The 15,444-nt window shown below is 36.8% G+C and overlaps 3 protein-coding genes across 3 annotated transcripts; 2 read left to right on the plus strand and 1 right to left on the minus strand.

Moving 5' to 3' along the window:
• Positions 1-271: 271 nt before the first annotated feature.
• Positions 272-2,222, plus strand: ONS95_014865 (uncharacterized protein; the record flags this gene model as incomplete). The annotated part of the gene is made up of 4 exons (XM_058508546.1): positions 272-802; positions 853-1,074; positions 1,120-1,710; positions 1,758-2,222. 4 exons carry the CDS (start codon positions 272-274, stop codon positions 2,220-2,222), a joined length of 1,809 nt encoding a protein of 602 aa, XP_058356233.1.
• Positions 2,223-3,361: 1,139 nt separating this feature from the next.
• On the plus strand, positions 3,362-3,813 carry ONS95_014866 (uncharacterized protein; the record flags this gene model as incomplete). The annotated part of the gene is made up of 2 exons (XM_058508547.1): positions 3,362-3,460; positions 3,580-3,813. The coding sequence occupies 2 exons, from the start codon at positions 3,362-3,364 to the stop codon at positions 3,811-3,813; spliced, it is 333 nt and encodes a 110-aa protein (XP_058356234.1).
• Positions 3,814-5,354: 1,541 nt separating this feature from the next.
• On the minus strand, positions 5,355-5,930 carry ONS95_014867 (uncharacterized protein; the record flags this gene model as incomplete). The annotated part of the gene is made up of 1 exon (XM_058508548.1): positions 5,355-5,930. The coding sequence occupies one exon, from the start codon at positions 5,928-5,930 to the stop codon at positions 5,355-5,357; it is 576 nt and encodes a 191-aa protein (XP_058356235.1).
• Positions 5,931-15,444: the final 9,514 nt, after the last annotated feature.

Below are 15,444 nucleotides of genomic sequence, written 5' to 3' on the forward strand. Positions count from 1 at the left end.
TCAAACTCAACTTCTCATTCACCAGATATTCTGTTTGCTGCTGGACATTCTTCAGAATACTTTCACGAAGTTCACTCGGACTTGAGGCTGGGATATTCCTCGATCTTCAATCCTAAATCATATTGAGATCTTCGACGCTACCCGGGCTTGGATCTTGCAACTCCCCACAGTACTCGTTTCCAACGTCAAAGCAAAAGCAGATCTCGACGTCACTTTTCGAAAAGTTTCCCTTAACAGTCGCGGTATTTCGCCAGCAAAGGAAGAAACAGTTATGTCTTCTTCGACTCGGCTCCTGGCCGTGATGGCTTTGGCACGGATAGCTTTCGGAGCAGCACCACCAGCCCCTACTGGGGCCGCGGCCGTGGCAGCAAAAGCTGAAGCAGCCAAAGCAAACGTATTGAATCAGGACTTCTATAATTACCTTTTCATCATTTGCGGTTCTCTAGTGGTAGCGATGATCATGTGGAGGATGAGCACAGAACTGGTCAAATATGTTCGCCAATTGACTTCTCTCAACAACGACACGCAATCATACTTCATCGCTCCTTCTGAGAATTTTGCCCGCTTCAAGAAGCATCTTCTCTATGCTCCAGTGGTCAGCAAGAGACATAACAGGGAATTCCAATTGTCCTCAGCAGTCAACATGGGAACACTTCCCACTCGTCTTCAGCTCGCGTTTCTGGTTGGATATATTGGCACGAACGTCGCCTTCTGCGTTGTGAGCATCAACTGGGATCTAGCATATGCTGATACTCTCAAGCAATTGAGGAACCGTACTGGTATCCTTTCCGTTGTCAACATGGTAAATCATTTGTCATCACGTGAGGGCCATTATTTACTCTTCTATTCTAGATCCCTCTGTTCATCATGGCCGGACGAAATAACATTCTGATTAACTGGCTTAATATCTCATTCGACACGTTCAACTTGCTTCACAGATGGTTTGGCCGTATCGTGGTTCTCGAGGCAGTTGCCCATACGGTAGCATGGGCCATTTCGTCATATTCAAGAGGTGGCTGGGCTGCTATTCAGGCGTCTATCACTGGAACTCCTTTCATTACGTATGGTTTTGTTGTAAGTTGCTTGCCAAAGTTAGCACACTCGATTCTAATTTTCTAGGCTACTGTCGCGTTTGTAGCAATCTCCATCCAAGCCAGCTCAATCTTCCGTCATGCATTTTACGAAACCTTCAAATATATCCACATCGCTCTCGCCATCCTCAGCATTGTCGGACTATGGTATCATCTTAAGCTTGCAGAGGTTCCACAGCTTACCCTGCTTTACGGCGTCATCGGTATTTGGGCAGCCGAGCGTGGTACGCGACTTGTCAAATTGGCATGGAGAAATGGAACTGGCTCCAAGGCCCTCGTCGAAGCCCTCCCAGGTAATGCTGTCCGCGTTACCGTCGACATGCCTCGACCATGGACTTTCAAGGCCGGCCAACACGCATACCTATACATGCCATCGGTTGGCTTGTTCACCTCGCATCCGTTCTCGGTTGCGTGGTCAGAAGAGGCGGAAAACTTAGAAGGTGAGAAGCTCGCAATGAATCGACAGGATATACTGGCTATGAAGAAGACTTCCATGTCATACGTCATTCGACAAAGAACAGGCTTCACCAAGAAGTTGTTCCAGAAGGCCGAAGGTTCTCCCGATGGAAAGTTCTATACTAAGTGTTTCGCCGAGGGCCCTTACGGTGGAAAGCACATGGTAAGTTCCTCCATTTTGTCGGATCTTCAGCGACTAACGGTGGTAAGATGACTTCGTATGGAACAGTAATGCTATTTGCCGGAGGTGTTGGAATCACCCATCAAGTACCTCACGTTCGTAATCTAGTAGCCGGGTATGCCAACGGGTCAGTTGCTGCTCGCAAGATCGTTCTCGTTTGGATAATCCAGTCTCCCGAGCATCTTGAGTGGATTCGACCGTGGATGACGTCCATACTCGCCATGGACAAGCGACGTGATGTTCTCCGTATCATGCTCTTCATCTCCCGACCTCGCTCGACTAAGGAAATTCACAGCCCTTCTGCAACCGTCCAAATGTTTCCCGGAAGACCAAATATCGAGACTCTCATGGACCTCGAGATCGAGAACCAAATCGGTGCTATGGGCGTCTCCGTCTGTGGATCTGGTGCATTGAGCGATGATGTGAGAAGTGCAGTAAGAGCCCGACAACTGGTGAGCAATATCGATTTCGTGGAGGAGGCATTTTCTTGGTAGAGATCTCCAATACCAACAAAAGTTCCGGTGACTTGAGAAGGTAGATGGTAGGGAATTTTGGGATAGACGTTGTCAGCTTCTGTGACATTTCGGCTTCTTCACAACACCCTCATGTTCACCCATTCTCACTTGGTGGGGACAGGGGAGGGACAAATAACACGAAACAGCACAAGGCAGACTTTCTTTGTACATGATAGGGTATTTTCTAGAGTGGGCCAGGGTAAGAATGGCCGAAGAATGAAGGAGACAGCTTAGATCTGATATGAGATGACGAAATGACACGGCTTGCTGAGCAGCTATGTATCAGATCATACATCCCACCACAATCTCTTTCTCTTGAGTACAGTTTTGTGCCAACTTCAACTCCTGATATCGTGTTGTTGTCGGTCGCTGTTCGCGGAACAGTGCCTGGACAGTGATCCTCCAAGTCAAAATTATAGCTTTACTTTGTGCAGACATTATGGCAAGTCCTTTGTAACTCTCAATAATGCAAGGATTAGCTTCTCAAGAGATCATCTCCTGTCTCCATCAACATCAACTCTTCAATCAGTACTGACTGATGTCAGAGAGATCCCACAAATCTCCTCTGCTAACGCTAACGCCAAGCGCTGCCCCTCCCTTATCGGCTGCAATCGAGACTCGTTCCGGTTATCGCGCATAACCTCTGCTGAATGCTCCAGCCTAGACCTCACCCCAAGACCTACAGCCCAAACCCACTGCTTACCTGCCTCTGCTTACTCTTCGACCCTTCTCTTCCCTCTCCCTCTTTTCCCTAGATACGCCTCTTCAAATGCTGGATAAACGACAACCAAATAAGCCTGTCATCGCTGCCTAGCTCACTTCACTTCGAGACGTCCACTCCACCCCGAGCTACCTGTCCTGCGAGAACAACGTTCACGCCGGATCGACACGTCACTTGCTTGATCTTCCTTCAACCCTCAGCCTACTAGCAATTACCTGCATACCTGAAGAGATCTCAACTCAGAGGGATCTGCCAGCCCATATACTTCGCACGTCTCATTCCAGATTCCGAGTTTCAAAAACGAGGGGAACAAGAAAGACTGGATTAGTGAGTCTGGACAAGACCGGACAGAACAGCCAAAGTGCGGTTCGGCAAGAGAGCAAGGAAGCAGGACAATATGGGCCTCTCCTATAATGTGTACCTGAATAGCCACAAGATCTACGGCTGCAAGAATTGTAAGGCTCATCTTTCCAACCATGAGGATATCATCAGCCGAGTAAGTCGTCCTTTCCCCTCTCATCCCTTCGTCACTCCACTATTCAAAGCCTACTGGCTACCCTTATCCCATCTTTCTACTCCCACCCAGACTAGCACGGACTAAAAACCTCTTTTCAGAACTTCCGTGGCCAACATGGCAAAGCCTACCTCTTCAACAATGTCGTCAATGTTGTAGCCGGCGATGCCTCGGAGCGTAATATGACCACAGGCCGCCACATCGTCCGCGACATTGCGTGCAGACAGTGCAGTGAGACAGTTGGCTGGAAGTACGATAAGGCGTATGAAGCTAGTGAGAAGTACAAGGAGGGCAAGTTCATTCTAGAGGCTGAGTTGCTTTGCAATGTCACCTAGGGAGAGCATGGCGTGATTCTGCTTCGTTCTTTTTTGCTCTGGCTATTTTTATGGTTTTCTGAGGTGGGCTATGGCTTATGGAGTTAATGTGGAAAGGGTGCGGGTTAGGAGTTTGCATTCAAGTGGGTGGCTGGCGTTCCTTCATGGCATTACAGCGCTCAGCACTCTGGACTTACGAGTATATGATTAAGTGGACAACCAGGTGATCGAGGTGTTTATCATGATGCTTCCATCTGCTTTGATCTGTTTTCCTTGCTTGGTTGGTTTGGGATGGGTCACTAGGATATTGAATCTACTGCTTTGATACTACTTGAAGATCTTCCGTTCGATGAGCCGGTTGCAAGCATGCATGAAATTTTAGGCACTGTACGGAGAGCTATGCTTCGCAGTGTAATGAAAGCTTCCAAGAACCCGCCGCTTACGAGTCTATTTCTCCGCCCCAGTGATCTGTAAGTAGTGGTGGGAGAAGAATAGCCAGCATGCGTTCCGAGACATTAGGGATGTACAAGTAAATTCACTTGACGCCGATATAAACGTTTCTCGCTGTAAGATGCATTAGTTTTCTTCAGATACTCTCAACTCGATACGGTCATGGACCTCGATCTTCTAAACGCTTCGCAAAAAAATTTAATTTAAATACTTGCCGTAACTGTATAGCGGGGTCAACTCTCAACCCGCGAAATTGATAATGCACCCCAGGTTCATAGTGATGCCGACGAAAAATACTTATCGCGACTATCAGATGTTTGTACTAAATTATGCTTGAAGAAGCATATCAGTGACGTAGTGATCCATCAGCAGCTTACTATGCTGCGAACGCATTGAGATCTTGAATATGTTTGAGATCGCCACTATCCTCAATGCCCTCAATGTCCTAACTACTTCGAACGGTCACAATCAACATTCTTATATCTGTAACATTGACATTAGCAGACACTGACACTGTAATCAAAAGAATCAATGCTAAAACAATCTACATCATCGAAATCGCAACATCACAATGAGTGCTATGGAACCGAACTGGTCAATGAACTTGGAGTGAGCACTCAAAGTTCATAGTTATTTCTGGCACGGAAGGAAGGTCGATTGAACATAAATGGATGAATTTATCTCTGGAGGACATCAAGTCAAATACATTCTTTTTTCCATCTGTCCGATCTTTTGACCAAGAGATGGAACATTTGCTGAAGGTATTGGATGCAGACGTATACTGTTTGCAGTAGCTTACATCTTTGACAGTCTCTGGGAAGTCTCTGGAAATTCATGTTCCTTTGCTGCTGCTCCTGCCGTTGGTTAGGTTGCAGGTTCACAAGTCTTTCGTCTGCTCTGTTTCCCGTGCTGCTCAAATATGCCTGAAAGGAGTGAATTCTGATCTGGTCAGCACAAAGCCATGCCGTGTTGAGCATATCACCAACCAGTATATTCTCAGTTGTGAGAATGCCTGCTACCAGCTCCAGATTCTGCAAGCTCTTTGCAATCCTTGATATGGAAGAAGTGCTTCTGGGCCCTGTAGGTTTTCCTTTGCTTCGTGCTGTGCCCTCTCAATTCTGTCTCGGCTTAACAATGCCATCATGCATTATATAGTAAACAACCGTGCTATCATCATGCAACGTAGCTAGTAGTATTCTCTTCTGTCTGTTCGTTCCCTGCCATTGCCATCCCACATTCTTCTGGTATTCTCCGTCTCGCTCTTCGTGCTCACCACCAGGTGGCACAGTACTCAGCGCATCAAAGACTGCCGCAAACTTCTTCAAGCTCATCTTCTCCTGCAATTGCGTAGGCAACACCCATTCCCTCTCTGGTTTCTGCTCGATGCGCTCCCCAGCCTTATGTTCCACCTTCAGAATCTCCACTTGCTCATCTGGATGCGTGTATGCTCTCTTTGGGGGCAATCCTGAAATAAGGAGTCGCGGTAGAGGATCGTTGGTGAGCGGTGAATGCGTGTGTATAGATATGGCACGCCAGTCGTGCTGGTATTGAAGATCATGGACGACTTGAGTAGCTAGATTGTAGAGGTGCGCTGGGTGAGGCGAGGACAAGACATTTGGCTTGGAGGCTTGCAGGATGTCGCAGAGGGCTGATGCAGGTGGTGGATCTGTTGTTGTTGAGGAAGCCATGTCCTTGCAGGTTCGTTGGGGTGCTGAATGGTTTGCGTGCTGTGTCTGGCAGACAGAGAATTGGCTTGCAGACCTGCGTTTGTCCTGAGCTCGGTCTCGCAACTCGTAGTATTTTTTTGGAGTCGTCGTACTCGCGAAAGCTCGGCGCGAGAAAAGTGAAAGTAAACACTAACGAGGTTTAAATGGGAGTGGAGCGCATGCCATGCATGATACCGTACGACAACCACCTCAGTACTAGTGCCAGGACTTCGGAGCGCAAGCGGCAATTGCGAATGTCAAGAGTCTCGGCGCTTTGAGGTTAGCTAGATACCTTATTCGAGGCCTGTCTGGAAGAGAAGAGTTGATCCAGCTGTGAGTCGACTCCAGCGGGTACAGGTACAGGCAGACAGGTACGGTACCGAATTGAACGGAATGGAAACATTCAGTAGTAAGGTAGTTGGTTCAGTGTTGGCCTCGTCTGGAAGGCTGGAAGGCTGGAAGTCTGGAAGGCTGGAAGTCTGGAAGGCTGGAAGCCTGCAAGGCATGTTCGGTTCGGCATCAATCAGTGCCGGTGTGCCGAGTCCCCTACGGGAAGCCAAATGAATCACTTGTGCGGAACCTCCAATTTCGCGATTTTATATATTTCGCTATTTATTAACTTCTACTATTTATTACACCTTAATATTAACCCTAATAATATATAATAGTCTTATTAAAATCTAATTAAGGTATAGGAATTTTTTTAATACTACTTATAAAGCTAACCGACGTGTATTAATAGGTGTAGCGTAAGGACTAGTTAGTATTAGGTACGAAAGTATAATTATACTACTATTCTACTTACTTACCTTCTCTTTATTACTAAAGACCTATCTAATATACACTTACTTACTTAGTAATAATATACTTTATTATTCTATTACCTTATAAGTAGATATCTCTCTTAATACAAGTAGTAGTAAGATATTTTATTATATAGAATATCAGATAGATCCCACTTACTCCGCAGTTTTATAAACACTAAATATATAGCTACCTCTTTATATAATAATCTTTATAATACTCTCGGAATCTAGATTATTAATTATAATAATTTTATTAATATAGGTTTCCTTTTATCTCTATTAGTAGTTATTAAGATATAGATTATTGAATTTTCTATTACTTTACTATTACTTCACTTCCTTCTACTTTTAGAACTTAATATATCTATATATATATTTCCTATGTTTCCTAATATATAAGAAGTACTTTCTTATATTAGCTACTCTTTTATATAGTTAGATATTATAGCTAAAATATATATCTTTTATAGTAATATTATTAAGAACGATTTAGCTAACTTTTATACTCTAATTAGCTGCGCTAAGTTTTAAGGGTCGAATCTACTAGGACTCTTAGCTATACTACTACTAGAATATACTAGGGTAATAAGATCTCTAGATAATAATAGTAATAATAATAGTATTATCTTTATAGGTATAAAAAGTACTATAGATATTAAGGAGGAGTAGAGATAAGAGAAACAGAAAGTAAAGAAGCAGGAGAAGGTAGCTAAGGAAGGATAGTATAAACTAGCTTAAGGGGAAGAACTTTCGTAGATCTCTATAACTAGATCTATACCTATATTAACTTATCGTGTTAATAGAGAGGAACTTACTTATTAAATAGTAAAGAAAAAGAAATATACTAGAGATTAGGATATAGATAATAAGGCACTTACCTTAAGGCTCCTCTAATAGTTTAGTATTAATCTAAAAGATAATCTTAAGATATCTTTTTAAGCTATATTATTCCTAGATAACCTTAAGTTCCCTGCTTTAGTTAAAGTTAAGGTATTAAATCGTCTTTTTAAGATCTTTAAGAATATAGTATTATAACTAACTATCTAGGACTAGCTTTATACTTAAGTAAAAGAATTAGACTTATAGATAGAATCGCTATCTAAGTTTAGTATTAATTTTAAACGGAAAATCACTATCTAACATTAGCCTTTAGGATAGTTACTAAGTAAATTTCTCTATATTATTAACAGCTTAAGGAAATTTAATAGAAAGTAATAGCGAGACTTCTACTACCTTAGACTTAGTGTACCTAATAAGTATATAATAGTTGTTCCTATTGAAAATACTATACTAAGTCTCTTACCTCCTCTAGCTCTAAAGCTAAAAGGTTAACTGAAAAAGAAGGCTCTAAAGCAAGGGAGATCTAATTCTATCTCTCCTATTATCTTTCTAACTATATTTAAGATTAAGAGAAGTAAAAGTATTAATTCTATTAGTACTACTATTATAGAAGTAAGTATCTAAATTAAGCTAGAAACTATTAAAGAGGAAGAAAAGGAGTTATTATCTTTATTATTATTAGATAATAAGGATACGACTAATACTATAATTAAGGCAGAGATTAAAAAGGAGATTAAAGTAAAGTCGATTAACTTATATATAAAGATATATATAACTAGAAAGTTACGCTGATCTAATATTATTATTAATAATATTACTAAGGCCTTGTAATCTATGGAATATATACTTTGAGTAGCTGAAATACTATAAGTAGATATTACTACTATATTTTGAAAAGATAGTGAATTTCTAATTAACTAATTTAACCTTATTACTAAAGATGAGGTTAGTTTCTTTACTAATACTAGTCTTTTAGATCTTAACTAAGTACTAGGTAGACTTATCTAATAAGTGTAATTCTACTTATAACTTTAACTTCGCGAAGTATAAGATACCGGGGTAAGCGTAAGAAAGGTATATATAAAGTTTAAGTAACTTAATAGTAGCTCTAAGGGTTATTAGCTAGCTAATTAAATAGATTTTCCTTTAATTATACTTTATTTTCTATGAAGTCTTTACTATAATTACTCTAGGTAAGTGTTACGGACGCTCCTGGGAGCCCGCTGGGTCCCAGGAGGAAATATCCTCAGAGCAGGCGTACTCCTGGGAGTCGGACGGCTCCTAGGAGTAAAGCTCACAGGAACCAATAAGGTCTAAGGAACATGTATCACATAGCATTACATTATAGTAGTATTGCAGGTCACGGTGATCTGGCAGCGGCCTTCCGCGGTCGGGTCACGTGACGGATCCCAGGGGATCCCAAGGGATCCAGTACGACTATGTCGTGAAGGATCCCAAGGGACCTGTGGGATCCAAGGAGAACGAAGGTTCTATATAAGACTGGCACGTCTGCCATTAGATAGGAGCTTCGTGCTCAACTTCAAATAGTATTCTGATACTTAGTAACTGTCTTCCCGTCTACGTGATACACCTACCTCTCGATCATCAGAGATCAACTGCAGCCTTCTGTATTTACAGCGAGTAAATACCGGACCGTTACAGTAAGGTATACCTTATTAAGCGAAAATACTTATATTATCTTACCTTTAATTATACTTTATATTCTTACTCTTCTGTTTATCTTATAATACTTGAAGTAACTACTTATAAAGGAGACGTTTATTATACTTTAAGGGTATCTGCTAGTATGTTAAGCTACTTTTTAAAGGGAGCTTTAGAATCTTTATATAGTATAGGACTTGATACTTAATTAGACCTATAAATAGATCTGTATTCAGTACCTTGATTTTACTCCTAGGAGATGTACTTTCTATAATTAGTTTTTAAAATAGAAGTAGCTAGATAAGAGAAAGCGCGAATAAGAGGATCTAAATCTTATAGAGTTATATAAAATACTCTAGTGAAGAAATTACTAATATATAGAAATAAAAGAAGCTCTATAAGAATACTATAGATATCCTAACTTATCGAATTATATCTATAAAAAAGTATATAAATAATACGATTTACGATAAAAGTCGAAAAGGGATAATCCTAAAGTAGTTACTAAAGTAGAAGCTATAATCTGTAAAGCTTTAGCTACTAGCTAATCTATATATTAGGTTATCTAATAGAACTGAAGTCGCGAATTAAGCTTAATATATCTATACTATAAAGAGATTTAGCTTTCTAAAGTGTATTAGATCTAATAAGGGATTAGAGACTTAATTAATTACTAACTATTAAGTAGGTCTATAACTTAAATAAAATAAACTAAGTATATTATAGAAAGAAGCGTACTATTACAGAGTTTTAATTAAAAAATATTCGTATTAAGCGTTAGTAGGATCTTCTAGTTTAAGGATAAATAAGAGAATAGAAAGCTTACTTTAAGAGTTTATATAAGGCTAGCTTTTTTAATAGCTTAAAGATTAATAAGATAGCTCTTTAATTTATATATATATATATATTATACGAAAGTAAATTATATAGTATATTAAGAACTAGAACACTAGATATATACGTTAAGATAAAAAACAAGCTAGTTATTATTAAAACGGAAAGCTAGATAAGATGTTTTAGTACTTAGGAAAATAATTCCGGAATTATAGCTATAAAATTAGTACTAATTTACACTCTTCAGATTATAGTCTATTACTAGTAGAGATAGAAAAGGAAGTTGAAGACTATAATTTAGAGATATACTTATATCTCGAAATAGAAGCTCTTTATAAGTTTATCCTTAAGTAGGAAAGTATAGAATTCGACTTAAAGGCTTAGATATTCTTCTCTAGCTTAAACTAACTATATATTCTTATATACTAATATCTCTAAGAGTGTCTTTATTAGATTTAAGAGACTAGGACTAATATAAAAGAATACCCTAAACCTCGTAAAGAGTAAAAGTAGATCGATATTATAAAAGTATACTATATAGAATAAGAGTATTAATACTATAAGAATAAAGATAAAGAAGAACTAGACTTAAGTTAACTAGAAGATAGTAATAGTAGTTTAAGTATAAGTACAGATTCTAGTTCTAACTCTAAGAGAGAAGATAAGGTACTTATCTTACTATTTTATAGAGTAGGAGAAAGTAACTCTAAAGACTTATCTTCTATATCTTCTATATCTTCTATATCTTCTATATCTTCTATATCTTCTATATCTTCTATATCTTCTATTAGCGATTCTTCTAATACTAATAGTAGTAATAGTAACTAAGCTTAGTTATAGTTCAGTTATAAAGTATACTTCTATTAAAAAATTCTAAGAGTTTAAAGATACCTAATATAATAGATATCTAATTAACTACTTATTTCCTCTCTCTTTATAAGGAAGCTCTCTTAAGGAACTAATCTATAGTAGGAAAGAAGCCCTTTCAAGGAACTAATTTATAAAGAGAGAAGTAGTAGGTGTTACTAAAACTAATATACTAAGGCTAGTATTAGGATTATAGTTACGACTATCTGATTTAAATATAATCTTAGCTAATACCGAACTTAGTTAATACTTTTCCGATAGTTCTAGTAGAGTATTAAAGGGGCGTAAAGCTCTGCTTATTCAGACTACTATAGTAGCTCTCCTTTGCTATAACTTTAATAGGATTACCTACTCCCTAAAGGAGAGTAAGCTTAATATAGCTATTATGTTAGAGTTGCTAGAAAAAAGGGCGCAGAGCTCCGCTTGTTTAGATTACTATAGTAGCCCTCCCTTACTATAACTTCAACAGGATCACCTACTCCCTAAAGGAGAGTAAGCTTAACGCAGCTATTATATTAGAGTTACTAGAAAAAAGAGCGTAGAGCTCCGCTTATTCAGACTACTGTAGTAGCCCTCTCTCGCTATAACTTCAATAGGATTACCTACTCTCTAAGGAAAGTAAGCTTAACGTAGCTATTATATTAGAGTTACCAAAGAATTAATAAGTACTTAAGTATATTAATAAAGCCTTAAGTATATTTAGCCTTAGATAGGACTAGTCCGCCTAACTACTTAAGCTATCGATAGAACTAGTCTATATAGTCGAAGTTGAAGTCGAGTGTTAGTAGTCTATAGAGGAGTAAGGGCCTACTTCTTTACTAGGTAACTAGGCTCCTTAGCTGCCCCTTAAAGCTATTTGAAGTTAGAAGGTTAGCAAGTTAGAAGGTTAGTATATAATTATAATAATAGATAGGGATAATAAAGGCGATAGTAAAAGCAATAGCGAAGGTAATAGTAATAGTAAAGTTATAATAAGTAGTAAGTAGTTATATTATAGTGATATATCTTATAATGCGATTAACCTAACTTAGTTAATCTCTAGCGTAAGCCTGTTATATAAGCTGATCTTATCTAAGGCTTATTAGCTGTTCTTAATATAAGTTAAAAGTAAATAATAATACTTAGCTAGATAGATAAAGCTTATAAGGCAAGTAAGTAATAGCGAAAGAGGCTATTAATACTCCTTTGTAAGGTTAGGTAACCTCTTTGTAGTAGTAAGAGGTTAAGGTTATCTATAGTACTTTATAAAAGGATAATAAAAGGTAACACCTCTAGCGTTATTATAAATAAGCCTTATAAGTTATTAACGAAGGAAGCCGGTGAAGTAGCCTTAGATAGAGGAAGAAGCTACTTTAAATAATAGTTAGCTTAATTAGGAGGTAATATAAGAGAGTACTTCCTGAAATAACTATAGCTAAAGTAATTACTTTCCTCCTTTTCTTGCTCTTCTCTCTTATATTATATAGTTATAGAGCTAGCGAGGTAGCCTTAAACAATAGAGCCGGCGAAGTAGTCTTAAGTTAATAAGAGAGGTAAACTTATAAGAGTAGTTAGCTTAGTATTAGGTTAAAGTAGGAGATTACTACATGAAGTAACTATAGCTAGGTTAATTATATTAAGTTATAGAGCTAGTAAAGAGGCTTTAAGTTAAATAATAATAGAGGAGCTTACGAAGTAGCCTTAAATTAAGGAAATATATAAACTTAAAATAGTAGTTAGCTTAGTTAAAAAGTAAAGCGAGAGAGTACTTCTCGGAATAGCTATAGCTAAGATATTTCCTAGCCTCCTAAGGTATTTCTTATCCTCCCCTTAAGTTATAGAGTTATAAAGCCGGCGAGGTAGCCTTAAACAATAAAGCTAGTAAGGTAGCCTTAAATTAATAGCCTAAGATAGTAGTTAGTTTAATTAATAAGTAGTAAGAGAGAACTTCCTAAGTAGGCTAAGGCCGTTAAGTTAGTAGTTTATAGCGCAATAGAGCTAAATAGGAATATTCCTAAGAGGCTTTTACTCTTTTACTTATCTTCTAGTAATATAAAAAGACTATAAGGAAGATAAAGTTACTCGACGTTAATATATAAAGTATAGTATCTCTTTATACTACCTTTAGGACATAATAATATAAGGCTTCTAATAGTAGAGTTAACTATTTACTAGAGAGTAGTAAGAGAATTAAGTATTAAAGAAGATCTATTAGTACTTTTATTTAGTATAAGAGCTTAAGTAGATAAGGAGGAGAACTACTAACTAACTAGCCTAAAGAAGCTAAGTAGAAGAGAGGTAAACTAAGGGAAGTATAAATTAAAGGAAGAAAGTACTTAGCTTTTTAGAGTTAATTCTATACTAAGGTAAGAGTTAAATCTCTTTAACTATATATAAGGCTGAGGTTTATAATATAAGAGACTATTATAAGGAAAGACTAAGGGCTAGCTTAAAGTTAGCTAAGTTAAAGTACTAAAGGTAAGGGAGCTTACTTATAGGTATTCTTAAAGTTAAAGTTAAAGTTAGAGTTAAAGTTAAAGTTAGAGTTAAAGTTAAAAATAATAGTAAAATAAGTACTAAACGCATAGGAATACTATTTAGACGATAGTAAGGGTAAGAAGGAAAGTAGAATAGAATACTAAAGGTTTAAAGCTATAGTAGAAAAGGGAGAAGGAGGTAGAGGTAGAGATTAATTATAAGGTTAAGGTATTATTAAAGGAAGGAATAAAGGTTAAAGAAGAAAGTAGGGGAGGTCTTTATATAATCGTAGAGGCAGTAAAGCTACTACTTTAGCGCTAGTAAGGTAGTAAATAACTGAACTTACAACTATAACTCGCTAAAGTGAAGATATCTCTAACTTAAGGTAAACTCAGTTAAATTACTTATAATACTTAAATTCCTTTATATATAATAACAGAAAACTTATTTATATATACCTGTAGTATTTAGCTTTTATTTAATATAAATATTACCTTTTTCTGTTATTAGAGTACAGAGTTATTAAATATATAGGACTAGCTTATCTAAGGGAGTTATTTATAAAGTCGCTTCAGCTATAATTATTAAGTCAGCCTTATTTAATAAGTTATTAAATACTTATGTGCTTTTATATTATCGTAAACTATAAAGTACTACCTGTAAAACACTTACTTATATTAAGAAAGCTATATAATACTATTTTCTAGTATATCGTACTAGTGTAACCTTTAGAATTAATTATTTCAGGCTATTCTATATTTCTTAGTTAAAAAATCATATCTATAGTATATTATATTATAGAGATATCGCTATTTTAGCTATTATATCTAAACCTTTTACTTCTATCTATACTTTATAACTCCTGTATCTACTACTATTTTATATTTTCTCTCTCTACTAATTTTCTATATTATTGTATTATAAAGAACTCTAGAATTAATTATTTCACGTTATTCTATATCTCTTAGTTAAGAAATTATATTTATAGTAGATTACGTTATAGAGATATCACTATTTCAGCTGTTATATCTAAAGCCTTTACTTCTATTTATAGCCCTAGCTCTATATCTCTTATATCTACTACTTCTTTAATATTCTCTCTCTACTAAGTTTCTACTATATTATATTATAGAAATTTCTAGAATTAAATATTTCAGCTCTTTTCGTATTTCTTAGTTAAAAAATTATACTTATATTATTTTTTATTATAAAGATATATTACTTTAAAAATTATATTTTATATAGCTACTAGCTATAAACCGCCCTATATATCGTATCTACCCTTGTATTTCAGCTTACTTATATATAATAGAAATCTACTTAAAAACACTAAAAAAGAATATATATTACTTAGAATTTTAAACTTATTAATAAGTCTATCTTATACTTATAAGTAAGGTAAGCTAAGTAAGTAAGCTCGAAATATTAGCTCTTTAACCTTAGGTTTATTTATTATAGTAATATATCAGCTGATTAGTATAGCTACTAAGCTATACTACTAGTCCTTACTATCTTTATCTAAATTATATAACTTTACTTTATATTTAGCTTAGGAAACTTCCTACTATCTTAACTCCTTACTTCTTATATTATTATACTAATAAAGTATAGTTATATCTTCTATTAGTCTTATACTATCTTATATACTCTTAGTATTCTTTATATATTAAGTTCTTATTCTTTCCTAAATATTATATAGATCTAGCCTTAGGCTCCTATACTTTAGTATCCTATCTCTCTTTAAAGTACTTATCTTTAGCTCTATAGCTATACCTCTAATACTAATTCTGACTTAATAGAAAAATCCGCTGTATTTTAAATACTATATTTATATTCTGTAAAGGTTATAAGAGTATCAAAAGGTAGTGCAGTAGCGAGGGGCAACTGCGCTAGGTAGTATTCCCTAAAATCGCGAAAGTAGACGTTCCGTACAAGTGATTCATTTGGCTTCCCGTAGTCCCCAGCCCAGCGCAGCCCAGCGCGACGCCGAGGATTTACGAAGTAGGTGAGCCTGGCGAACCTGGCCTGGC

This window comes from Cadophora gregata (genome assembly GCF_030347475.1).
Source record: "Cadophora gregata isolate MNR1 chromosome Unknown scaffold_9, whole genome shotgun sequence".
NCBI lineage: Eukaryota > Fungi > Ascomycota > Leotiomycetes > Helotiales > Ploettnerulaceae > Cadophora > Cadophora gregata.